Source organism: Phoenix dactylifera, unplaced genomic scaffold (genome assembly GCF_009389715.1).
Source record: "Phoenix dactylifera cultivar Barhee BC4 unplaced genomic scaffold, palm_55x_up_171113_PBpolish2nd_filt_p 000812F, whole genome shotgun sequence".
Taxonomy (NCBI): domain Eukaryota; kingdom Viridiplantae; phylum Streptophyta; class Magnoliopsida; order Arecales; family Arecaceae; genus Phoenix; species Phoenix dactylifera.
The window spans coordinates 51156-78631 of NW_024068179.1; the positions used below are offsets into that span (position 1 = coordinate 51156).

Here is a 27476-nt window from a genome sequence, read left to right on the forward strand (position 1 = left end):
GGTTTCCACCCGCCATTTGCTCATGCGGTTCCCCACCGGCCAAGGGGTAGGCGAGGCCCGCGGAGATCAGCTGGTTGCCAAGCAATGCTACGTGGCGGCCCACAAAGTAAGGCAACCAACCGAGGTGCCGGTTCAGCCAACGGATCCCTCACTACCTATAGAAACCCTCGATGCGAGGGACACCCTTTGGAAGAAGCAAGTAGAGCCCGGTGAGCTTCTTGTTCAAGTTCCACTACAAGAAAATTTTTCCGAGCTAACTGTGCAGGTCGGCTCCGACCTTGGCGCCCGCGAGAGGGATCACCTCATCAGCTTCTTGCGGGACAACGCTGACGTCTTCGCCTGGTCGCCCGCGGATGTGCCGGGAATTGACCCTAAGGTCATGGTCCATCGACTCCAGGTGAAGCCAACCAGCAGACCTGTAAAGCAGAAGAAAAGGGGCTCTGCCCCGGAACGATAACGAGCTGCAGCCGAGGAGGTGGACAAACTCCTCGGAGCCGGCTTCATTCGGGAGGTCTCCTACCCGGACTGGCTCGCCAACGTAGTCCTCGTAAAGAAGGCCAACGGGAAGTGGCGCATGTGCGTGGACTACACCGACCTGAACAAGGCCTGCCCAAAAGACAGCTTCCCCCTCCCAAGCATCGACCAACTCGTCGATTCCACCTCAGGACACCAACTGCTAACTTTTATGGACGCCTTTTTAGGGTACAATCAAATCCGAATGGCGCCAGAGGACGAGGAGAAGACAGCCTTCATCACTGACAAGGGCACCTACTGCTACAAGGTAATGTCCTTCGGCCTGAAGAATGCTGGAGCCACCTATCAGAGACTGGTCAGCCAAATTTTTAAAGACCAGATCGGCCGAAATATGGAAGTTTACGTGGATGACATGCTGGTGAAGAGCCGAGCGGCGGAACACCACGTAGCTGACCTCAACGAGACGTTCTCCAAGCTCAGGAGATACCGAATGAAGCTCAACCCGGTGGATTGCGCGTTCGGAGTCACCTCGGGCAAGTTCCTGGGTTTCATAGTGACCCAGCGCGGAATTGAAGCCAACCCTGAGAAAATCCGAGCACTGCAAGAAATGGTGCCTCCGAAGACAGTCAAGGAGGTGCAGCGGCACACAGGGCGGGTTGCCGCCTTGGGGAGGTTTGTCTCCCGATCAGCTGAACGCTGCCTCCCATTCTTTAAGAGCCTTAAACGGCCGAAGGACTTCCGGTGGTCAGAAGAATGCCAACGAGCCTTTGAGGAGCTCCGGAGCCTTCTGGCCTCTCCCCCGCTACTCACCAAGCCATAGAGGGGCGAAGTCCTTTACTTATACCTGGCCGTCTCCCCAGTCGCAGTGAGCTCAGTCCTCGTCCGGGAAGAGGACAAGCTCCAAAAGCCGGTTTACTACATCAGTCGGGTCCTCAGGGATGCTGAGACCCGATACTCCAAGCTCGAGAAGACCATCTTCGCTCTTATCATTTCGGCTCGGAGACTCAGGCCTTACTTCCAAGCCCACACAATAGCTATATTGACCGACCAGCCCATGAAGCAAATATTGCAAAGGTCGGATCGTGCGGGGAGGATCGCCAAATGGGCGGTCGAGCTCGGAGAATTTGACCTTGAATATCGGCCCAGGCCGGCTGTCAAAGCTCAAATACTCGCTGATTTCATCGTAAAGTGTACCCTGCCGGACGACCCCGAGCTGCCGTCCATATCCATGGAGGAAGCACCAAGGCCACCATGGGTCCTGCACTCGGACGGGTCTTCAACTTCGGGGGTAGCGGGGCCGGACTCATCCTCACCAGTCCAGACGGAGTGGTGGCCGAGCAAGCCTTGCGCCTCGAGTTTCCGACCTCGAACAACGAGGCTGAGTACGAGGCTCTCATCGCCGGGCTCAAGCTGGCGAAAGAACTGAAAGTGGAAGACTTAAGAGCCTTCAGTGATTCTCAGCTGGTGGTAAGCCAGATCCAGGGAGACTTCGAAGCAAAAGAGCCATCCATACAGAAGTACCTCCAAAAGGTGCAGAAATTCACGTCTACTCTGAACTCTTTTGACATTCAGCACATTCTCAGAGCGGAGAATCTCAGGGCAGACCAGTTGTCCAAGCTGGCAACCTCCCGCATGAGCGAGCTTCCCAAGCGGACAACGCTCGAGTACCTACAGGCTCCCAGCACGGAGGAGCCAGAACCTACCATGTGTATCGACTTTGAACCGAGCTGGATCGACGGGTTCGTCTGCTACCTTCAGGACGGAACCCTACCCCATGACGAGGCAGAAGCTCGTCGGATCAAGCGCCAAGCTCCCCGGTATGTCTTGTACGAAAACAGACTTTATCGTCGATCATTTACTTCTCCTCTTCTCAGATGCCTCCGCCTCTCTGAGGCGGACTATGCCCTCCGAGAGGTACATGAAGGAATCTGTGGAAATCACCTGCGGGGTCGGGCATTAGCCCATAAGATCCTGCGGCAAGGATACTATTGGCCCATGCTCCAGAAAGATGCGACGGATTTCGTCCGGAAGTGCGACCGGTGTCAACGGAACGCTAATATCCAGCGCCGACCTTCAGCCCTGCTGACCTCCATTATCGCCCCCTGGCCGTTCGCCCAATGGGGGATTGACATTCTGGGGCCTTTTCCCCTGGCCACCGGACAAAGAAAGTTCCTGGTCGTCTCCATCGACTACTTCACCAAATGGGTCGAAGCCGAACCTGTAGCCCGGATCACCGAGCAAAAGATGCGGGACTTCGTGTGGAAGTCCATAATTTGCAGATTCGGACTACCCCGTATCCTTATATCCGACAATGGCCGGCAGTTCGACAATGTCCACTTCAGGGAATTTTGCTCTGAGCTCGGCATTGACCACCGCTTCACCTCGGTTGCCCATCCCCAGACAAACGTGGAAACTGAGGTAACTAACCGTACTATTTTGCAGGGACTCAAGGCTAGGCTTGATCGGTCCAAAGGACAGTGGGTCGAGGACTTGTACAACGTCCTCTGGGCATACCGGACTACGTTCCGACTACCCACGGGAGAGACCTCCTTCAACCTAGCATACGGCACTGAGACCGTCATCCCGCTCGAGATCGGCCTCCCTTCTTCAAGGGTGGAGCATTACGACCCCGACACCAATTCCTCCCGGCTCAGGAGCAACTTGGACCTCGTTGAAGAGACACGAGAGGTCGCCCGGGTTCGTATGGCGAGATACCAGCAGAGGACGGCCCAATACTACAACTCCAGAGTCAAGCCCAAGCTCTTCAAAGTAGGGGACCTCGTCCTCAGGAGAGCCGAGGCTTCTCAACCAACCGAGCAAGGAAAGCTCGCCTCAAATTGGGAAGGGCCGTACCAGATCGCCCGAGTACAGCGACCCGGAGCATACAAATTAAAGTCCCTAGAGGGGACTCTGATTCCGCGAAGCTGGAACTCCGAGAATCTACGAATGTACTACCAATGAAACCCCTAGGGGTTCAAGACAATCAGGACTATGGACTCAGTCTCTTTTCCGCGAATGATTCGCCTATTTCAATAATTATAATTCTCCTCTAATGTTGGGTCGTCTGTGATCCTCAGATTCCTCGACTAAAATCGGGATGCCTCGAGGCTCGACCGTAGAGCTCCAAACTCCCTCGACCTCGGGAAGTATCGCAGGACGACGAAACGTCGACTTGACGCAAGATTCCTCGACTAAGGTCGGGATGCCCCGAGGGTCGACCGTAGAGTCCCAAACTCCCTCGACCTCGGGGAAGCGTCGCGGGTCGATCGAGCGTGCCCAGACCCATCGACCTGACGAACGATTCCTCGACTAAGGTCGGGATGCCCCGAGGGTCGACCGTAGAGTCCCAAACTCCCTCGACCTCGGGAAGCGTCGCAGGTCGATAGAGCGTGCCCAGACCCATCGACCTGACGAACGATTCCTCGACTAAGGTCGGGATGCCCCGAGGGTCGACCGTAGAGTCCCAAACTCCCTCGACCTCGGGAAGCGTCGCAGGTCGATAGAGCGTGTCCAGACCCATCGACCTGACGAACGATTCCTCGACTAAGGTCGGGATGCCCCGAGGGTCGACCGTAGAGTCCCAAACTCCCTCGACCTCGGGAAGCATCGCAGGTCGATAGAGCATGCCTAGACCCATCGACCTGACGAACGATTCCTCGACTAAGGTCGGGATGCCCCGAGGGTCGACCGTAGAGTCCCAAACTCCCTCGATCTCGGAAAGCGTCGCAGGTCGATAGAGCGTGCCCAGACCCATCGACCTGACGAACGATCCCTCGGCTAAGGTCGGAATGCCCCGAGGGTCGACCGTAGAGTCCCAAACTCTCTCGACCTCGGGATGCACCGCAGGTCAGCAAAGCGTCCTCAGACCCGCCGACCTGACGCAAGATCCCTCGACCAAGGTTGAGGCGCCCCGAGGTCCGACCGTAGGATCTCAAACTCCCTTGACCTCGGAAAGAGCTACGGATCAATGAAGCCTTCCCAGATCCTCTCGACTTCGGCGGGCGTCATCGGGTCCGTGAGAAGCCCGAGTCCCCTAACAAGTCAAAAAACGACTCCGAAAGCTGACGAGGAAGGGAAACAACCCACTCCGCCATGTGGAGTACAATTCTGGGAATGCAAAAGGTACATCTAACTCGACGCCCTCCTTGTCAGATTTTATCTACGCACTGCTAGCGGAATCTCAGTCGAAGTCGGAGCCTTATTTCGCCCAAAGTTGGACCACTCCTATGAGTCGGCCTAAGACCGATCTCCCATCAACATTATGCATGCTCCGCCCGTCAAGTCTCCACGACTTATGCAAGTCCTCATAAATTAGGGCCCAACTCGGCCCCCATACGTAGTCTCCAATGTCGAGCTACGAAGACAACCGTGATCGCAGACATACCAATTGGGCCCGGAAGGGCCGAGGTATCTTTTAAGGGTTCCGACCCCGCTCACCGAGACCTCGGCAAAATCCGAGGATGAAAATTAGGAAACCCTAGCCACAACTCGATTATTGGCTCATGCTCTCCCTTGCGGGACGGCACCGACTTTTTCTATGATCCTACGATCCGGAGAGTCAAGTTCGGAAGCCCGACTAGACTCCTCAAATAGCGGCACATACAAACCTAGCACGATCTTACTTGAAGGGCTAAGGCCCGACCTCAATGCCTTGGGAACCTAAAGGCCAAACATGGCAACTTCCGCAATTCTAAGATCCGAGTTGTAGGACTTAGAGAAATTTTTTAGAAACCTAAGCTCGGAGTTCCCTTTGGTTGGAATGACCAGAACTTAAGAAGGCCAAGATATAGCCAAGGAAAAAGGGCGACTTCGTTAAGCAACTCGAAAACTAAGACACAAAGTTAAAAGTCGGAGGAACGATAGGTTAAGGCTCCGGCCTCATTTACGACAAGAGAAAGGAAGAAAAACGAAGTGATAAAAGGGACCTTTCATTAATAAAGGGCCGGAAGGCTAATTACAAAATTGGAGGTCGGCCATTCAAAAGCCGACCTCGATTACAACGAAAAAGAAAAAATACATGTGAGTCCTAAGCGGCGGCAGCAGCGTCCGCATCGCCCTCGGGGTCGTCCACGGTGATGACCTGGGGGCCTTCGGCAGGTGCGGGCTCGGGGTCTGTGGCGGGGGCCTCGGCAGGTGCCTCCGACTCGGCCACCGCCGTCACGGGCTCGGCGGCGTCACCTTCGTACAATCCCGCCTCGGATGTCAAAATGGCGGGAATGTCGTCCGAGTCGGACCCGTAGCCCAGGTTCATCCTCGGACGAACCGTCGAAAGATCGAACTGGGGGCAGATCCGAGCCATCTGCTTCCGGAAGTTATCGAAACCCCGGAGAAACCCATCCACCGTCTCCTCCTCCAACATATCGCGGAACTCTTCCGACTCCTTGAAGAGTTCCACGGCATGCTCGGCTCGCTCGAACGCCCTCTTCTCTCGGGCCTCAAGCTGCTCGATTTTGAGGCGGAAGACCCCGCCCTCGTATTTGAGGCCTGCAACCTCGGATTGGGCCTCCCCCAGGCGCGCCTCCGAAGCGCGCAAGGCCGACTTGGTCAAGGCATAGGCGGCCTTTTCCTCCTCGAGCACCTCCGCCGTAGCGAGGCGCCCGGCCTCGGTAGCCTCCCTCCGAGCCTCGGCCTCGGCCAACGCCGCCTCCAGCTCGGCGATTCTTTTCTTGGCCGGCTCCAATTGTCGGCCGAGCTGCCGGGCCTCCTCTTGACACCCTTGGGCGATGAACACCAGGGTGTCAAGTTCGTGAATATGCTGCAAAGAAAGGAACAAAGATGGCCGTGAGTTGAAAAGCACACGAGTTCACTAATAACTTCGAGGAGATTCCGAAGAGGACTTACCCGGGCGGTGTTGCAGTAGGTACCGTCAACGACCTCCTCCAACGGCAGATTCCGGAACTCGGCCCGGTCCGCTGGAAGCATCGCACGCCGGAATACAGAGCGTGCGACCTCGGCATCATGAATAGCCGAGCTCCCCTCGGGAACTGGGGAGTCCGGCTCCGACTCTTCACGAAAAGCCCAGGAAAAGCCCGGCACACCCGAGCCTGAGGTCCCGGAGCCGCTCGCTTCGGGACCTTGGGTCGGCTCGGGCCCCGGGCGCCGCAGTTGGACCACGGCCGGCCCCTCCCGCTGGGCGATAGGGGGAGGACAAAGGGGAGCCGCTGGGCCCGTGTTGCTGGCGACCCGCGTCCGCCCTGGGTCGGCTGCGGAGGCCCCCGCCTCTGGGTCACTTGCCCCGGCCGACGTAGAAGCACCGGCCGACCTCGCCTTCTTCCGAGGCTGGGGAATAGCTCCCCCGGCCTCGGCCTCTCGCCTCTTCAGGCGGGAGAAGAGGGATAAGTTGCTGGTCGGCATGTGAGGGATGTCTGAGATCAAAAATTTTCCCAAGTGTTAGATCAATGTAAGTGAAAAGGAAAGACAAGAAGGAAATGCAACTGCTCTTACCCTCGGGGCGCGCCGAGCTCAGACCCACGCTCGCCAGGGCGTCCTCCCGTAGGAGCTCGGTCAGGTCGTACCCCTTTCCGAGGGCCCGCAAAGAGTCCAGGACCCTCAGCTCCCTCCCCGAGGGCTCGGAGAGCTTGTTGAGGGTCTTCAGCCGAGGGTGCCCCCACCTCGGGTTGAACCCCCACGGCGCCTCGGGCGCGAGGAAGAAAAACTTTCCCTTCCACTCATGAATAGAGGAAGGGGCCCCATGAAAAAGTGACATACCGCCCCAAAAGACGAAGTATAGCCACTCCGCGTCCGCCGGATTTTTCTTCAATAAAAAACACCGGCGGAAAACGCTCACCGAGATCGGGATTCCATGCCCGAGGCACAAGGATAGGAACCCGATTATAGTCCTCCACGAGTTCGGAGCAAGCTGTGCTGGGACGAGTTGGTACTCGACCAGCAAGTTGTTCACGAACTCGTGAACAGGGAACCGCAGGCCGGCCCAGAGCGTCTCGCGATGGACCGCGATCCGACCTGGGGGCGGCCACGTCACCCTATCTTCCGGCCCTGCAGTTTCGAGGCGAAACCCGAGCTGGAAGAAAAATCGGGAGCGGATCAACTCCAACTCCTCCCACGACAGACTTGACCCTACCTCCTCAGGACCGAGACCCATTTTGCAGAAGAATGAAACTAGATCGAAAACAGAGAAAGGAGGAGGAAGAAGAACCCTAGCAGTTACAGGATAGGAACCTACGGGACATCGCCGGAAATCGCTCCGGGCACCGACGGCAAGATTTAGTCAAGGGGTGGAACAAGAAAGAGGACGGCAAAAATGCAAGGCAACCAAATGGAATCCTTAGGGCAGACCCGTGGGGTTTATATAGACCCCCCTGACGGCCCAGATCGACAGGGTCGGTCCCCATCCCCCAACTGGATTACGCCACGTGTCGACCTCGGAGGCCGAGGCACCACATTCACTCCGGATCAATAAATCGGGTACGAAATCGAAACGCTGTCCCATCGGATCCCGGGGCTTCATCATGGGTCCGCAGGATCAGATCACCTTGAAGAACGAGCGGGCGTCACCCCCACTCCCCTCATTTAATAAATCTCTGGGACACGTGGAGCCCCGATGTAGCCTCCACTTCCCCAGATCAATGATCCGATAATACGAGATCGGAAATGTCCGACCTCAGATCATGCCGCGTGTCCGTTTCGAAGCACGAAACGGCATACTCATTGATGGACGGGGAGCCTCGACCACGAAATCGAGGCGCCGCCTCGTCGGGCTCGGGGACCCTCATCATGGGTTCGCCGCACGAAGCGATCTCGGAGATCCAAGAGGCGCCACTCCTGTTACAGCTATTTCGAAAAACATAAAGATACGAGCCCTATCATAAGTTCGCTGAATAAAGTGACCTCGAAGCGCCAAAGGGCGCAGGTCCCGTCATAAAGGCTCCGAGAAGCGTAAGGGTGCGGATGAGATTCCCTACAACTCTAATGATAGTCTTTACTCCCCACGTCCGAGCCTGCAAGCTGCTCGAACTCGGAAGTCGGGGGGTAGTGTTGGGGGAATAAGATTTCCCCCCCAGTGACGCAAGTACCCCTAAGAAGTCGCACAATCGCCGACCCTGGATAGCCGAAGTCGGCGTCCGACCTCGGAACATCCGACCTCAACATATCCGACCTCAGAACTCCCGACCCGGAAAATTCCTGACACCCGAGGTCTACTCCTGTCAGCCACCTGCCACGGCCATACCCCTCCGAGGTCCGGTCAAGGGCCATATCCTGCCACTGCTCCGGCATTTATTGCGCACAACTCCTACAAACCTCTAGTTCACTCCACAATTAATGCGGATCTCCGGCTTACTCCACAATTAATGCGGATCTCCGGCTTACTCAACAATTAATGCGCGTGGCTCCTGTTATCTACGGACTCACAGCTCTCCACGGCAAGTCAGCCTGGCGGAGTCCAATCAGCTATGATAAGTTCCCAATCTCGGCCTTACTCCCGATACCAATGCAATAATTCGCCCGATTGCGTGCCAGCTCGGGTCGTACGACGACTTCACCTCCGACATCAACGCAATAATTCACTCGATCGTGCGCCGATCTGAGCAACATGCCGAGCCGTACAATGGCCTCGCCCCATCACATCATAGGTAAACCGACCCTCCTATAAAAGGGGACCTTTGCTCCTCAGAGGGGGGTTGGGAAAAAAATTCCACACTCTACAAACACTGTTCTTCTTCTCTTTATACATTTTGCCCCCCATCTGACTTGAGCGTCGGAGGGCCGGCGCCGGAAAACCCGGCCACCGGTTTGTCTGCAGGCACCCGGACGGAGGACGCCGCTCGCCGACGGATCGCCGCTCCCCTGTGAGGACCTGCCGCTCCCTCTCCTCGACCGAAGATTGCCCCCGGGTCCAATTTCCAGCAACAAGTAGCTACATGATAATGTATAAATGCAATTGATTGGATAACAAAGGATAGGAAAAATGTAATTTCACATCAATGTTTTGTTGGAGGAGCCATCAAGTGTCGAAATGCACCAAAGTCCATGCTGATCCTCTAGGATTCTAAAGAGTGCAAAATTGCAATCCACAGTCTCCTGGTTGGTTGCCTCTGAAGGTCTCAAAAATTGCATCGCATTATTGCATTCATTTTATGCTCAATATATGCTTTCCATAAATATTCATAAGATAGTAACGGAGGGATATCGACTCACACACAATGGGTGTGAGTTAGCCCTTAGAATCAGAAAGCATAAGAAATTGCAAGGAAGACGGAATAGAGTTGTAGTTCTCTCAGATAACATCTCCGAAATGATGAGCCACATAGGATACCATCCAATCTGCAGCATTGTTGGTCTCTCTGTAAATATGAGTAGCCCGAGAGCCGACGTATTCACCTAAAAGACGGTGAATATTGTGGAGCAACCGCAACCCCCTGGCAGCGCGCCCGAGACCCTGGATCCCTTCGATCACCGTGACGGAGTCCCCCTCAAGAATAATGCGATCCGCACCCAGCATCTGCCTCGCGTAGGAGGCCCTCCCAAGCGGCTCTGACCTCGGCGACGGACTGATCGAAAATCTGCCGACCCTCGGCCGCCACTAATCTGGCTTGTTGATCTGCTGCTACATCCACCCTCCTTGACACTACCGTTAAAGTTCACCTTAAGGAAACCAAGGATGGGGGCTCTCAAAAGACGAGCACAATTCTGGACGCTGCAAGAGCAGAATGAGAGTCCCAGATTTTCCTAGCCAACCCAAGGACGACGACGCAGTGATGTCAAAGACCTCCACCTCATGAAGTAGGGCCCTGTTCACCACTCTCGGGTGCGCACCTCTATCCTCAAAGACTCGGACGTTCCTATCTAGCCAGCAGTGATAAGCCAGATAAGCCACCTTAATCCCCTGCTCTAGAAGGTCGGGCCTCCGAGAGGACTCAGCCAGAAAGAGCAGAAAATCCTCAGTTGATGACCACCCCTGTCGTAGCTTAGAGGAGGCCGAGGTGCACTTCCAAATCCGAACAGACTATTGGCATCTAAAAAGGATATGAAAGATAGACTTCTCCGCCTCCTGACATGCCCAACAACCTAGGGTGATGCTCACCCCTCGCCGAGCCAGCACTCTTCTGGTTGGCAAACATCCCCAGGCCACCTCCAGACAAATAAGGCCACACAGGTGGATACGCAGTCGCCAATTCCAATCCCCCTCAATCAGCCGTGCCGTAGTCCTCCTGACCAGCCCAAGAAGGTCTCGAGTCCGCAGCTGTCCTGCCAATTTGGCCCCACACCCTCCTATCCTCCACCATACCTGCTAGGATTGGCACCGCCAACTCCCGCTCAGCCAGTTGCTCGCCAAAGGCCTGCTGCACGAGGTCCACATCCCATCCTCGCTCTTCTGGGGCAAATAGATCATGAACCCTGTGCCCCTCCAGCCCCTCGAGGTCGAAATAGGTGCGCCACCTGCTCAGCAGTACGCCAGCCAGCTAACAGTCCCCCAAGACATCCACTGATCGCTCATCACCAATCTCTCATCTGATCTCCGAATTCACCAAGGGAGCATGAGAGCATATCTTTCGCTAGAAGAAGGAGCTGCGCCGACCCATGCGGAAGATGGACGGGTCCGCCAGGTTTCCATACTTGGCCCTCATCAGGGAGCCCCAGAGACTCGCCTGCTTCAGAATAAACTTGACTGCCATCCTAGTAGCGAAGGCCTTCCGCCGCTCGATCAGGAAGTGGATCCCCAGTCCACCACAGCTAGTCGGCTGGCAAATCATATCCAATCAGAACTTTCCATTAGCATCACCTTCTTCGTTGTTCATTAAACTTTTCCTGTATAATACTGCCATGTATAATCTTACGGGCTTCAAGAGGTATAACCTTTAGCATAGATTTAGTTATATGACTATGTTATAGAGTTACGAACTGAGATATAGTTAGCTTACTTGGTGGAGCTGCTGCTACTGGGTAAAGAAATCTATGTCCATTCTATCCTAAAGCCCGCTGTTTGATTGCCATACCATAAGCGGTGATCCTCATGGTCGCTTAGGCCATTTCCAGCCCTGCTCTTTTCTTATACCTGAGAGTAAACAATTACAAATATATGTATTTCTCTTCCTTCTAGTAGCTTTGTAGATAAGGGGTCCAGGGAATAAAAGCAGGTATACATTTTTCTGTTTTTTAATCATGATATTATATATTTTTCATTTTTTTCTGAGAGTGATGAAATAATAATGTGTTAATTTTATAGAACTTAGAAAATATTTTAAGTTGCATAATATGGCAACATTCTTTTAGATTTGTGCAGCAATGACATAGTCGTGCACATTTTTATATTCCGAGTATGAGAAACTGATGTTTTCAATAGCTGAGTAATTACCATGTTATTGCAGTCAGCAGGTCTCCCAGGGGACAGTGGCCAAAGGGCAGGACGCATTCGCTCCAATCGGTGCACTTGTAAGGAAGCCTGATTTCTTTGAGGGTTTATCAGAGAATACCAATCATACATTTCGCAAAAAGTTCGAGTGCATGCAACAATATACTAGTTATCATGTTTTGTCTTCCTAGTTTCAAGTAAATTTTTCAGAGAATACCAATCATACGCATTCACTCCTCACCAATGCAGTAAACAGTTTGATATATGCCATTAGTTGACCCTTTAGCACTCTAATCCTTTAGAATTCAGACTATTATATGACCAAGTTAGTGTTAGCATAAGCATATTGAGCTATTTGACTGTCCTATCAATTCCTTCTGCCCAGGCCCTCAGGGTGCTGGCCCCGTCAGTGTGCGCCAACCGATTACAGCCGGCGCAACAGGTCTGATAGATATCCACTTTGATGTCCAGAGATGCCAAAAACCAGTCAGTGGTTGCTGCCGTAGTATAATAAGGAGATATTTATGAAGCTGATTTGAGCTGGATTTTATGCTAGAGCACATTAGTGATCGGAACAAAGTTGCAGCTTATGAGAATAAAGTTAGCATGAACATAGCCACCAAAATCGAGAGAGAGAGAAAGAACGACTAAGCGTTGGAGGAACAGTTGTATGACGCATCTAGAGGATCTCTCCAGAGTATTGGGCAGCAAAGGAGGCGACACAGTTAGCGGCATTGTTTGCTTCTTGGTACACATACACGGCCTGAAAGGCATCACACTCCCTCACCAGCCACCGGATGTCGCCTAGTAGCGGGTGTTTTGCCCTTCTCCGCCCCTCTTTTTGTATCCAACCAATCGCCACAGCTGAATCTCCCCTCAAGGATGATACTCTTGGCCCCTAAGACCCATCTTGCGTAGAAGATTCCCTCTTGCGCTGCCCTGAGCTCCGCCCCAAGAGCTGATGCCGCGAAAGTGCATCGCCCCCGCCCCAAAAGTAGCTCCAGCTCTATCTCCACTAGCAGACAACGAGCTGTCAAAGTTCATCTTGAGATGGCCAGAGGGTGGGGGCTCCCAAGAAACAAAAACAGACCTGAGCACTATAATAGCAGAGAGGGGATCCCAGATGTCCCTAGCCATCCCAGACCAAGCAACAATGGCAGCCTTAGTGACCTCAACGACCTGACAAAGGGCTCTTTCCACAACAATCCTCAGGATGCCCTCATATCCTCGAAGACCCTACTGTTCCTGTCCAGCCAAATGTGGTACGCCAGATAGGCACAGGCGATGCCCCACTCAGCAGTACTTGGTGATCACATGACAACCCTCATGTGGCGAAGTAGATTCTCTACTACTCGGTGGTCCTCGGCATAGGAAACGAGGCCCTCCTCCAGATCTGTGCGGCCCGTGGGCATCCAAGTAGAGCATGGCTGACCAACTCCATCATATCAAGGCAATCCACACACGTCTGAAGGATCCTGACCCTCCTCCTAGCCAGCACACTTATGGTCGGCAGACAACCCTAGGCCACCTTCAGATAAATAAAGCCACTCGGGGGTGAACCCGCATCTTCCAGATCCATCCGCTATCAAGCTGCTGGGATGCCTCTCCGCCAATCACCGTCTCCAGATCCGCTGAATGTACCTTGGCCCTCCCTGTGGTCATCCAGAGTAGACTGTCCGTTAACGCTCCTTGAGGCAGCAGGATAACTAGGATCCTCTATTAGATCCGAGGAATAATTTTATCTTGTTTAATTTCATTATAGCCCCTTTCTCCCCTCTATGATTACAGTTTCCTCTGTCAAGGTGCCATTTCTCATGCAACAAGACCACAACTAGATCAAAAGATATCATCCCAAGCCACCATCTCAATGGTCGCAACTGCATCCAGATGCCAAACATTATGCTCCTGCTGCTAGCCAATAATTTTTCCTAGTGGATTTCATGGATGTAAGGCTAGAATAACACACCGCAGTCTACTGATGGCACTGGGACAGAAAACTAGCTATATCACGTAGGATCACCAAGCTCATAATTTCTATATATTGTAGAACAACAACAAAGAAGAAGCACTCTCAAGACAACCTCTTTGACAAAGATAGTTGGCACTCGATGCTTAGCATAGTTGGCTTATTAACATCGGCTAAAGATGATTTCACCATTACTAAAGATCACACACCATATCAGAACTTCTGGATGAAGTCAAAGATGTGATCGGTGATCTCCTGCGCCTTCTCCTGGTTGATGAAGTGAGCAACTCCCTCCATGACAACTACTTCCTGAAGGAGAGGAACATCTTTCTTGAAGCCACCCTTGTGGATATAGTCCTGCCTGCGTGGTGGGTCATGGTAATTGAGATCCAGGTCTCCGATAATAAACTTAGCTGGTACTTTTATTTGTGCTCCAGTCCATGCTGCTGCAAGCTCCCAGTTTCTGCAAGGAAAAATAATCCCAACAATGTAAAGGAGTCCAGTTATACACTGCTTATGTGAGCGAGCTTACCAAGTATCGACACCACATACTTGATAACAAAAAACAATATCAAGGGGGAAAACATATATAACATGAGCGTAGCAAGTATTCCAAATAACTTCACTGGATCAAGTAATCAAGATAACAATTTTTGATCATTTGAGAAGCTGAAAAAGCTTGCTCCCACCACATATGAGGCATTTTTTCTGATACAGCCATGCTGATGGAGTTGAAGGTTGCAGGTAACTTACAAATCAAGACATCGGTAGTAATTGATCGGCCCAGTAAAACCAGACTTCTCAAACTTGCTCGTGAAATAGTTGATGTCTTCTTCCGAGAGCCAAGAAGGCAATGTAATGTGCTCATTAGGTGAACCCCAGCCTTCCTTGGGTATGAAAAGAGGCCCTGGATTGCGATACGTCAAAAATTTCCTGAGGACTGTTGCAGTTCCAAGCCGAGCAAATTCTGCTTCTACGGCTCCGTGTTCCTACGTCAATATTATGAGATGCTTACAACCATTTTAAAGAGTGTTCATCCAAAAAATAGAACAAAATAAAATGACTCCTTACAGCCTCCCTTCCCTTAAATAAATTTAAAAAGAAAAAAAAAACATATGCATATGACTAACCATATCGACGTAAAGAAACAGACCTGGAATCTAGAGATATAGTACTCATCTCCATTAAGAGTTCGAACGTGATTCAAGGGCTTCGCAGCAGGGTTCCGGGGCATAAACGGCACGCTCAAATTCACCAATGCTTTCACCCGGTCCGGCCTAAACAGGCACAGATGCCACGCCACGAACGCCCCCCAGTCATGCCCCACCACAAACACCTTATGTTCAAACACTCGAAAATATAAAACTTACCGTCAATGGCAAAAGATATTCGAACTTTTTATTATTAGATAAAAGAATGGTCACCTGAGAGAGGGCGAGGGCGTCGAGGAGGGCGACGAGGTCGCCGACGAGGTGGAAGATGGTGTAGGAGGCGACGTCGGGCGGCGCGTCGGTGTCGCCGTAGCCGCGGAGGTCGGGGGCGATGGCACGGTAGCCACGGGCGGCGAGGCCGGCGATCGATCTGGTGGCGCCATGTGTACCAGAGCTCCGGGAAGCCGTGGAGGAGGAGCACCGGCAGCCCCTTCCCCTTCTCCGCCACGTGCATTCTTATCCCGTTGGCCTCCACCGTCCGATGCGAGATTCCCGACGCCCCCTCCATTTCTCTCTCTCTCCGCGTCTGGGGGCAGGTAAATTAGATGACGCGGAACAGAGGTCCGAGAGGATTTTGTGGCCCTTCAAACGTCATCGTCATGGTTCGCGAACCTCCCATGTCTTTTGGTGCACCAACCCCGCTCCCATTTTGAGAAAATGATATTCGCCATTGACCTCTCCATCGTCGGCAGAAATTGGAGGCGGCTGGGGCCGAGGACGGTAGAAGCTTGCACTCCGTCAGTTATCTCTATCCTTCCATGGAGGACTCTGTTCTTTTCTAAGAAGCACCTTTCGATCAAAGAAGGCGGTTGTTTGGGAGTGATCGATCAAAGCCGGCTTTGTAGACGCACGCGTTGCGACGCAAGCCATGTTTTTTTTAGATGGAGCTTGCAAAGTTGGAGGTCGCTCGTCACCTTGACATTTTTTTTTTTGGGTCAAGCCGTCACATTGACATTCGCCGATGGCACTCCGACACACAAACAGGCAAGTGACAAATTGGCGATTTCATGGCTTCCCTTTTTTTTTCTAGTATTGCCCAATATTTTTTTTTTTTACCGAAACGAGTATTTTATATATCACGAGTACGAATACACCTAATAGAAACGACAAATAATGAGTCTCAAAATGTTCCGGACAAGTCTCTCTCCTCCAGCCCACAGGATACCTTCTGAGTGGCTTGCTACTTTTTCGACAGATATCATAGCTAATCTTTGTGCCAGAGTGGCATTAGCACCATGATATTTCACAATGCAAATGATCCTATTATATATTACACTTGCTCTTGTGAACTTTGCTATTCTTCTTGTGCCATGCATGTCTCACGCGGAAAAAAGTTTGTGTGATGGTTCAACACCCTGTAATCATAATATTTTTAATGTCATGTCTCCCCCTCTTTTCTTTTCTTCCCCCCCCCCCATCTTCTTCAAGGCGGTTGGAACCTTGGACCTTTGCATCACTGGTGGTGAACATTCAACAAGAGGGATGGGGCCAGTGATAAGTAGGGGTTGGTGGTTTAGGATTTGCGGATTGTGTTGAGAGAAAAAGAGCCAACGATGATTAGATCAGCAAGGAGAAGGTCGCGGTGATGCCGTGATGGTGAGGTTAGCATGGAATGGACTTGTCGAGGGTCGGACAGAGAAGGATGGAAGCCATGAGTAGTGGTCAGTGAGGTTAGCATAGGTTCTTGTCCACATTAACTAGAATAAATCCAGGCTTAGCTTTAGTAGAGAACCTAAGCCTAATCCTAATAGATTTTCTTTGATTTTTAGTTGAGAATGGTGATAGAGAGTGGTTTTGTAAAATATATATGTAAAAAAGAGTAACGCGAAAAGGAAGGAGATCTTTGTGAGGCATATGCAAGGGAACCGAATTTGAATCTTGGCTTATATTTTTTTTTGATAAAAAAAAATTTCTCCTCTCTCCTAATTTCTTTTTTCAGCACCACTTTCTTATTATTTTTTCTGATGTTTATTCTGAATCCTAAATGGACGCATTTGATCTACACTTACTAGTCGGTATTAGAGTTATAGACTTTGAGGTTTATTATTCATGTGTTCAAAATTCGACGTATTTGAAGAGCTTCCGGTAACAATAACCATGATGCGAGACGCAAAGGATGTAAACTCTTATTTTGGTTATTCAAAAAGATAAATCATTATGATTGATGCAACCATTTCTCTCACTGAGATTAAAAAAATTAAACAATACTACTTTTGAGTATTGAAAATCCGGCATCAAGTTTGATTTGATCGGGCCAAATTTATGAGAGATTGTGAACAGTAATGCCACCAAAAACCCCTAATATTGCAGAAAAGCAAGGGAGAGAAAAAACAACCTGATCCCCTAGCACCCTAATCCTTTAGGTTTCAGACTCTTATATGACCAAGTTAGTGTTAATATGGCCATATTGGGCTGTTTGATATCTTAGCAGTTTGCAGAATAGTATTGGTGTCTTACCGTGCCCGTAGATTCCAGCCGGCATAACAGATCTAATGGATATCCACTTTGATGTCCAGTGGCGACCAAAGCCATTCAGCGGTTGATGCCGTAGTATAATAATAGATTTCCTGTTCGACCGCTGATTTGAGCTGGATTTTATGCTACAGCACATTAGTCAGCAGAGCAGAGTCTCAGCTTACGAGAATTATGATTTTTCTTGGAATCCAGTTGCAAACGTTAAAGAGTAATTCAAAGCGAAAAATTTATAAAGGTTGTACTGAATGTCTTACCAAGAAATATCTACTGCCCTGCTGTCCAGAGAACACTCTGTACAGAGTAAGGGGACAGGCAGAACAAGCCACAGAATACCAAATGATGATATACATTACTTGATTGATGATATGCATAACAAAAGTATAATACCCTCCCTATGTTTTGCATGTGTGGATGCATTATTATTATGAGCGATATTTATAAATACATTAATGCTTCCATTAAAGAGAAGATAGTATATATCAATTTTTATGAAGGAAGAGAATCCAAACCTATATTCTCTTTTGATAAGTCACAGAGACATTAGTAACCCAAACCTCTATGAGATCTGAGGAGTGATTGTACCTTCTTGTTTGATTTCATTATAGCCCCCTTCTCCTCTCTACCATTACAGGTTCCTCTGTCATCAGGTGCCAATTCTCATGCAACAAGATCACAACTAAATCAAAACATACCATCACAAGCCACCATCTCGATGTTCGCAGCTGCATGCAAATGCCAGACAATATGCTCCTGCTGATAGCTAATAATTTTTCCAAGTGGATTCCATGGAAATAAGGCTAGAATAACACACCACATAGGCATAGTTTCTTTATCTGCTAGAACAACGACAGAGAATAAGCACTCTCAGGACAACGTCCTTGACAAGGATAGTTGGCACTCGATGCTTGGCATAGTTGCCTTATTAACATCCGCTAAAGATGATTTCACCACACACCATATCAGAACTTCTGGATGAAGTCATAGATGTGATCGGTGATCTCCTGCGCCTTCTCCTGGTTGATGAAGTGAGCAACTCCCTCCATGACAACTACTTCCTGAAGGAAAGGAACATCTTTCTTGAAGCCACCCTTGTGGATATAGTCCTGCATACGTGGGAAATGGTAAGTGAGATCCAGGTCTCCAATAATAAACTTAGCTGGTACTTTTATTTGTGCTCCAGTCCATGGTGCTGCAAGCTCGCAGTTTCTGCAAGGAAAAATAATCCCAATAATGTAAAGGAGTCCAGTTATATAGTCCTTATGCGAGCAAGCTCACCAAGTATCAACACCAGATGCTTGATACTAAACAACAACATCAAGGGGAGAAACACAGATAAATATGTATATGATACGAGCCTAGCAAGTATTCCAAATAACTTCATTGGATCAAGAAGCTTCCAGCGTTCATAATCAAGATAACAAATTTTGATCACTTGGCAAGTTGAAGAAGCTTGGTTCCACCACATATGAGGCATTTTTTCTGATACAGACATTTTGATGGAGTTGAAGGCTGCAGGTAACTTACAAGTCAAAACATCGGTAGTAATTGATCGGCCCAGTAAAACCAGACTTCTCAAACTTGCTCTTGAAATAGTTGATGTCTTCTTCCGAGAGCCAAGAAGGCAATGTAATGTGCTCGTTAGGTGAACCCCAGCCGTCCTTGGGTATGAAAATAGGCCCTGGATTGCGATACGTGAAAAATTTCCTGAGGACCGTTGCAGTTCCAAGCCGAGCAAATTCTGCTTCCGCAGCGCCAGGTTCCTACCGCAATATTATGAGATACGTACAACCATTTTAAAGAGTGTTCATCCAAAAAAATAAAACAAAATAAAATGACCTGAGAATTGCCACAACCAGCAGCCATCCTGGAACTTAATCCAGCGGTGACAGCTGCTACAATCTACAAAAACCCTTATGGCATTCGGAGTATCTCTGTATAGGCAAATCACACTTGTGAAGTCCTTGAAAGAAAGATCCTAGCCATGGGAACTTAGGCCAAAGAGAGAATGGAACTTGTACTGCAAGTGAGGTGACTGAATTGATGATTAGGTTCCTAATGGTTGGGTTCTTTGCTGAAAAAGATGGCACGAGCCTCACTTCGCTAGAAGGGAAAATATTGAGTGTAGTCCTATAGTTACAAGAAGCAGGTGTGGGTGAAAGAAGAAATGGAGATGCGGATGCAGAGAAATAGGTCTTTTTAAAATTTTTCTAATGAAGAATCAGTTATGAAGCCAGGAAGATTAGAAAAGTGAGCAGCACCTTAAACTCGTGACCAGTTTGCATGTGGGTGGAGGTTCTAATTGAGAATTATGACACAAATAACTATTGAGTGCAGCTGCTCCCAGCACCCTTATTCACAAAGAGAAGCAGCATACACACTCATGTATCCATACGAAAGCATATGCATATGACTTGCCATATCTCAACAACCAAATTTCGTGACAACAGCAGAGTAAAGAATACAGGGCGTAAAGTAACGGACCTGGAACCTGGAGATATACAAGTCATCTCCATAAAGAGCCCGAAAGTCATCCAAGGGCTTCGCAGCAGGTTTCCGGGGCATAAACGCCACGCTCAAGTTTACCAACGCTTTCACCCGGTCCGGCCTAAACAGGCACAGATGCCACGCCACGAACGCCCCCCAGTCATGCCCCACCACAAACACCTTATGTTCAAACACCCAAAAATATAAAACTTACCGTCACCGGCGAAAGGTATTAGAACATTTTATCATTAGTTAAACGAATGGTCACCTGAGAGAGGGAGAGGGCGTCGAGGAGGGCGACGAGGTCGCCGACGAGGTGGCAGATGGTGTAGGAGGCGACGTCGGGCGGCGCGTCGGTGTCGCCGTAGCCGCGGAGGTCGGGGGCGATGGCACGGTAGCCGCGGGCGGCGAGGCCGGCGATCTGGTGGCGCCACGAGTACCAGAGCTCCGGGAAGCCGTGGAGGAGGAGCACCGCCGGCCCCTCCCCCTTCTCCGCCACGTGCATCCTTATCCCGTTCACCTCCACCGTCCGATGCGAGATCCCCGAAGACCCCTCCATCTCGATGTCTCTCTGTCTCTCTCTCTCCTCGTCTGGGGAACAGAGGTCCGAGATGATATTGCGGCCCCTTCTTCTTTTTTTTTTTTTTTTTTTTTTTGCCAAAAAATGGCATTTTAAATTACCCTAGCATAAGTATACCCAACCTGATCATAAGAAAGTAAAAAGTAAAAGGGAGTGGAAATATCTGCTGCAGACATAAAAAAAAAACACTCCAAAATGCCGAACTATAAAGGAGGCAGCTCAGTCTGCAACCCTATTTGCCTTCCGGAATACATATACAATATGAGGATCATACATCTTCTGAACCAACCTCCTGATATTCCGGATGAGTGGGTGCGGCCCTTTAAACGTCATCGTCTGCCGTGCTTTTTGGTGCATAAAACCCCCTCCCATTTTGGAAAAATGACATTCACCTTTCACCTCTCCGTCGTCCGTAATGTTGCTAGCACGCATGTACGACGAAATAATTAGTATGATCATTTAAAATTCAAAGTCGTATCATGTTCTATACTCTATAAAATATCTAGAGACTCGAAATCTCATTTCCAAAAACTCTTTCCCATATACAAAATTGCAGTAAAATGATCAGTAGGAATATAGCTAATAAATAGAAGTCTATCAAAACCTATAAATTCTACAAATCTGATCTTGATCTAAGCTAATTTGGATGTTTTTATACTGTATATCAAACAAAATAAATTTGATGCATAAGGAAACTACATAAAGAATATATTATTTTTTATATGTAGTTATTTTATGTAATACAAATTATGCGCAGTGATATGGATTTTGATTTTTACTATATGCATGTATATCTATATTTGTATATATTTATGTAAGCAATCATTATCAGAATTATTTAAATATTTTTGTTGTTATTCTCGGTAGTTTTATGTTTTAACTTTACGAAAATCATGGATAAAAAAAATGCATGACTTGGCAGCATATTGACAAACTAGATGTCTTGTCAATTTGAATGGCTTGGCATGATATTCCACCTAAATTAAAAATAGAGTAGTTTCTATATTTTAATATATAATTAACATATTTGGAAATAGAATAGTTTCTAATTTTTTAATATTTAATTAATGTGGACTTGAATACTATTGTAAATGATAGGTGAAAATAAAATGGATAATATCCAACTTGACCCTTTTGGGTGCACAAATTATCTAGGGGAAACTAATGTCCGGTCCATTTTTGACCGGACTGTAATGTTTAATCCCTGTTGAACATAACTTTAACAACCGGTCCATACCCATTTTCAGTGCATAATAAATTTTCATGAAAAGACCATAATGCCCTTCACCCCCTTCATCTTCATTTTCCCTTTTTTTCCCCTGTTCTGAATCCTATTCCTTCCAACTTCCAAGCCATCCCGCAAGGTCTGCAAGTGCTCGTTCCGCTTCCGCATCATTGGCTCCGGCCTCCAGGCCAAGTGAGACTCCTCTCCGCCGCTGTCTCCGCCGCCGCCTCCCTTGCCCTCGACCTCCACCTGTGCTTCTTCCCCACCATCGCCGCCCGCGCGAGGATCCGGAGGAGAAAGGGTCTCGGCCACGTCGCCGAGCCACCGCCGGCCTCGGCACTCTTCCGGCACCGCCAGCCTCGCGAGAGAAGGATGGAGGAGAAGAAAGAAGAAAGAAGAAGGGGCATCGGGAAGAAGAGAAGAAAAAAGAAAAGAAAAAGAAAAGAAAAAAAAGAAAAGAAAAGAAAAGAAAAGAAAAATAAATAAATAAATGCATAAATAAGTGTGTGTGTGTATATATATGAATGAACGAATAAATAAATAAAATAATAAATAAATATATTTCAATAAAATAAAATAATAAATAACTAAATAAATAAATAACGATCCGACACTCTTTTAGCGCTGCCGGCCTCGCAGGAGGAGAAGAAAGGAGGGAGGAGGAGAAGGAAGAAAGAAGAAGAAGCTTTGGGAAGAAGAGAAGAAAAAAGAAAAAAAAAGAAAAGGAAACAAAAAGAAGAAAAGAAAAGAAAAATAAAAAATAAAAAATAAAGAAAAATAAAGTTAACTCACTATTGCAATTAAGTTAGTAAGCTTGAACATAGTGAACACAGTAAAACTATCTCTACATGCCATTTTTTTCCATCTTGGAAATTCAGTTAGAAAACAATAACATATACTTAAATCTTGTATCACAGTTAGTACCCTATCTCAAACCTTTTTTGCTCTATTTTTGCTCCATATTGGGAATTCAGTGTGTACGACGTTTTAGTACCTCACCTCAAACCTTATACATCAATGTCGACATAGCACCTTATTGTGTACAGTGTTAATTTAACTGTATGTGCAGACAATTTATCTGTATGCCAAAACAATTAAATTGTGTGCAGAGTAGAATTTACTGTGTGCACGGTTAATATAACTGTATTCTGGAGTAAAATAACAGTCTTGAAACATTTGTTTTAAATCTTATGCAATCTTCAGAAGGGTACAATAGCGAGGGAAACAAGAACATATGCATACGGCACATAAATATAAGATGAGTGCATTTGCATTTGATAAGTTTTGATCAATGTTTGGACTGAAGTCAAGTAGAAATAGATCTTAGACTAATGTGTTGTAAAAGATGAATGTAAATATGTGCATTTTTATTTTTTGTGTAATAAAATAACAGATAATATGATTATGTTGATTATGTTCAGATGATTGGCTTTCTTTTCGGCTTCTTGTCGGCTTCTTGTCATGCTCATTGCTGAAATGTCTATCATGATGACTTATTATAAGTTCTGAAAGAGTTTCATAAACTATGCCGACACAGTTGTAATATGGTTATGAGGCCATAAACAGAAACATAAGCAGGACATGCTTAAATATCTATCACACTTTCAGAAAATCAATGTGCCAATTGAATTTGTGTTCCTCCAATTTGGTAATTCTGTTTGGAAATTTGTTTAAAATCGAAGGTTGTACTCCAAATGGTTGATAATCGAAAGTAGGTACATAACTTTTCATTATCAAGAGGCACCAAACTGACGATAAAGAGTACCGACAAATCTAACAACTAAAGCGTATCGGAGTTTGAGAAAATTTAGCATGCCATTTTGCTCTATCTCCACATTTCAATTAGGAAACATAAACATAGGCTTAAATCTTGTGCCAAAATAGTTCAAGTGCTTAAAAGCGTATCAGAGTTTCAGAAAAATGAGCGTGCCATTTTGGGAATTCAGTTAGGTCCCATTATCATTTTGGATATCAATAATTATAGTTCCAGAATTTCAGAAATTGCAGCATGCCATTTTCTTTAAAAGCGTATTGGAGTTTCAAAATCCTCTGTGTGCCATTTTTGGGAATTATTCCATGGAAGCAATAACAAATGCTTAAATCTTGTATTAAAGTTTCAGATACTATTGTTCCTATGCTTAAAAGTGTATCGGAGTTTCATAAAATTCAGCGTGCCATCTTATGCAACATTTTCTGAATATCACTTAACTGGGTGCACAGTTTAATTAACTATGTTCGCAGTTAATTTACCTGTGTTCGGAAACAAAGAAACTGTGTGCAGAGGGGAACTTATTGTGTGCATAATTGAAGTAACTATGTTTCGGGGTAGAATAACAGTCTTCAAACTTTGCCAAACCTTCTATTCATCAAAATTAGGTGTTCACTGCTTCATTAAGAGATGTAGCAATGTAGATTTAGTGTTTACTCCGTTTTAGTACCCCATCTCAAACCACTTTCAACAATTTCAGAATAATACTTAACTATGTGCGTAGTTTTATTAACTGTGTTCGCAGTTAATTTAACTGTGCTCAACAAATAAACTGTGTGCATAGTTGAAATAACTATGTTTTGGGATACAATAACGGTGTTCAAATATTACTAAACCTTCTACTAATCAAAAATAGGAGTTCACTGCTTCATTTTGGGATGTGCCAATCTAGATTGAGTGTTTATTCCCTTTTACTACCTTATCCCAATCACTTCTACAACAATTTCCTAATAACACTTAACTGTGTGCACAGTTTTATTTACTGTGTTCGCAGACAAAATAACCGTGTTCCGAAACAAATAAACTGTGTGTACAGTATCATAAATTGTGTGCACAGTTGAAATAACTATGTTCCGGGGTAGAATAACAGTGATTAAACTTTGCCAAACCTTCTACTCATCAAAAATAGGAGTTCACTACTTCATTTTGGGATGTGCCAATCTAGATTTTGGCACGCTGCAATTTCTAAAATTCTGGAACTAACTGAATTTCCAAAATGACATGTTGTACACATTAAAGTTTACCGCAACAGTATTGTAAGTGTGTGCCGATGCATAGTTTAGTCACTTTTTGAGAACCAATAAGTTACATTTCAGCTTCTGAGCAATGAGCATGATAGCAAGTAGAAAATTTAGCCAATCATCTCAACATAATCAACATAATCTAATTTTCTGTTTAAATGCTATATGACACAAAAAAATGCAAATGCACTCATCTTACACTCAACTTTTACAACACATAGAAAACTATCTCTTCCTACTTGACTACATTCCGTACATAAATATTTTCTTATTCTTGCTATTCTTGTAGGCAAGAAGCCATAAAATTTAGAGATCTTTGAGATCGGTTTGAAGTGGATGTGTCGTATGCATATGTTCTTGTTTCCCTCGCTATTGTACTCTTGTGAAGATTGCGTTGGATTTAAAACAAATGTTTTAAGACTGTTATTTTACCCCAAAATACAGTTATATTAACCGTGCACACAGTAAATTCTACTCTGTACATAATTTAATTATTTTGGCATACAGATAAATTGTCTACGCACACAGTTAAATTAACTGTGCACATAGTAAGGTGTTATGCCGACATTGATGTATAAGATTTGAGGTGAGATACTAAAACGTCGTACACACTGAATTTCTAATATGGAGCAAATGGAGCAAAAAAGGTTTGAGATGAGGTACTAACTGTGATACAAGATTTAAGCATATATTATTGTTTTCTAATTGAATTTCTAAGATGGAGGAAAATGGCACGCAGAAATAGTTTTACTGTGTGCACTGTATTCAAGCTTACTAACTTAATTGCAATAGTGAGTTAACTTTATTTTTCTTTTCTTTTTTTTCTTTTCTTCTTTTTCTTTCCTTTTCTTTTGTTTCTTTTTTTCTTTTTTCTTCTCTTCTTCCCGAAGCTTCTTCTTCTTTCTTTTTTCTTCTCTTCCCTCCTTTCTTCTCCTCTCGCGAGGCTGGCGACGCCGGAAGAGTGCCAGATCGTTATTTATTTATTTAGTTATTTATTATTTTATTTTATTGGAATATATTTATTTATTATCTTAATTATTTATTTATTTATTCATTCATTCATATATATATATTTTTATTTATTTATGCATTTATTTATTTTTTATATATTTATTTTTTTTATTTTTCCTTTTTTTCTTTTCTTTTTCTTTTCTTTTTTCTTCCCTTCTTCCTGATGCCTCTTCTTTTTTCTTCTTTCTTCTCCTCCCGCGAGGCCGGCGGCGCTGGAAGAGTGCTGAGGCCGGCGGAGCACGGCTGAGACCCTTTCTCCTCCGGATCATCTTGCGGGCAGCGATGGTGGAGAAGAAGCGCGAGTGGAGGTCGAGTTCAAGGGAGGCGGCGGCGGAGACGGCGGCGAAGAGGGAGTCGAACTTGGCTTGGAGGTCGGAGATCTGGTAGGCGGCGGCCGAGTGGGCGGAGGTTGTGGAGAGGAGGGCAAACGAGGGAAGCGAGGAGGTCGGGAGTGAGGGGGTGCGGGAGGAGGAGGGCGGCGGCGACGAGGAGGAAGATTAGGAGTGAGGCGGCGAACTGGAGGGCGCCGAGGCGGTGGATGGGGGAGCGGTCGTCGGCCACGGCGGAGGATAGGAAGGCATAATGGGGGAAGAAGAAGGTGAGTTTCAGTTTGGGGAGAAAAACTGGGTACTTTGAGGAGGGGTATTTTCGTCTCATAAAAATACTCTCAAGGACCGGGAATTAAACATACTAAAATTATTGGACTGGTTGTTATAAGACTAGTGATCAACAGGGATTTATTGTTATACTAGACTCTTTTGAAGGGTGGGGAATTAATTTCTCCAATTATCTATATATAGATACAAACTAGCATCTAACAATATTCATATTTATATTTGTATTCATAAAAAAAAATAAATATGAAAATATGAGAATAAACTAAAAATTTAGTGTATATCCAAATATCCAATTCTATTTGTAATTTAGATAGTTCTCATAAATATTTTTTTTAAAAAAATGAGAACTATATCAATATGTTTTTAATTCAACTTTTTTTCTGCATAACAATGTCTTTTGACTTGATAGATTGCATCCTTAACGGTTAGTTTCTAAATTCAAGATACATAACTCAATAGGATTATGAGGATCCACAAAATGGGTGAGATCAGATGATTAAGCGACAATCGCACCACATCGGCAAATTATGCAGTTGGCTTATTTTTTTCAATCTTTATGAGCAATGCTGTGGCAATCAACATTCTTAAACCAATAAATTTTAACAATTTTCAAATGAAATATATGTGGCAAGTTGATCAAAAGTTGCTTTGACAACCAGTTTTAGATACAACACAGCTTCTTTAACCTTGGTAGGGGCTTCTTCGAATATCGATCCTCTAAAAAAACACAGCTTCCGTAGCTAATTTTTTACTCCTTGCAGTAGGGAGAATCCAAAACCGTTCTCGACTTTTTCCTGAACAAAGGAGAGGTACCAACTGCATGGATTGAGCCTCTGACATAAAAAACTGTCGAATAGATGGAGATTTTTTATTCCTTCTTTTTTTGCCAACTTTCTGAAGAGTCCTTCGGCATGCATACTCAAGTAGAGTAAATTCCGCTAGAACTAACAGAGAACAGACATCTTTAATTTACATTCCCCCCAAAAACAAAAGTGAGGGGTAAGAAAGCAAGCACTAAGAACTTAAACCCTTTCCAGCCAGAGAGATTGTTGGAGCTTTTTGTTCTTTCAACTTATTTCATGCTTTCCATGGCACATCAACCACATATTAACT

General features: G+C 46.8%; 1 protein-coding gene and 1 pseudogene across 2 annotated transcripts; both read right to left on the reverse strand.

The window, feature by feature from the left end:
- Positions 1–13770: 13770 nt before the first annotated feature.
- On the reverse strand, positions 13771–15857 carry LOC103696228 (annotated as a pseudogene).
- Positions 15858–18191: 2334 nt separating this feature from the next.
- LOC103696229 (epoxide hydrolase A-like) lies at positions 18192–20562 on the reverse strand. Of its 2 annotated transcripts, none has more exons than XM_008777772.3 (4): positions 20190–20562; positions 19919–20101; positions 18962–19197; positions 18192–18540 (listed from the first exon to the last, which is right to left on the reverse strand). In XM_008777772.3, the coding sequence occupies exons 1-4, from the start codon at positions 20478–20480 to the stop codon at positions 18486–18488; spliced, it is 765 nt and encodes a 254-aa protein (XP_008775994.2). In that variant the 5' UTR covers positions 20481–20562; the 3' UTR covers positions 18192–18485. The 2 variants fall into 2 exon arrangements, with proteins under 2 accessions (XP_008775994.2, XP_008775993.2); XM_008777771.3 differs by having other exon boundaries at positions 18192–18643.
- Positions 20563–27476: the final 6914 nt, after the last annotated feature.

Coding starts and splice junctions, on each gene's coding strand:
- LOC103696229 (XM_008777771.3), bottom strand. CDS start 20,480: ATGGAGGGGTCTTCGGGGATCTCGCATCGGACGGTGGAGGTGAACGGG. Junction 19,198..19,918: donor TGTATATCTCCAGGTTCCAG/GTCCGTTACTTT, acceptor ATATTGCGGTAG/GAACCTGGCGCTGCGGAAGC. Junction 18,644..18,961: donor TACTACCGATGTTTTGACTT/GTAAGTTACCTG, acceptor TTTTCCTTGCAG/AAACTGCGAGCTTGCAGCAC.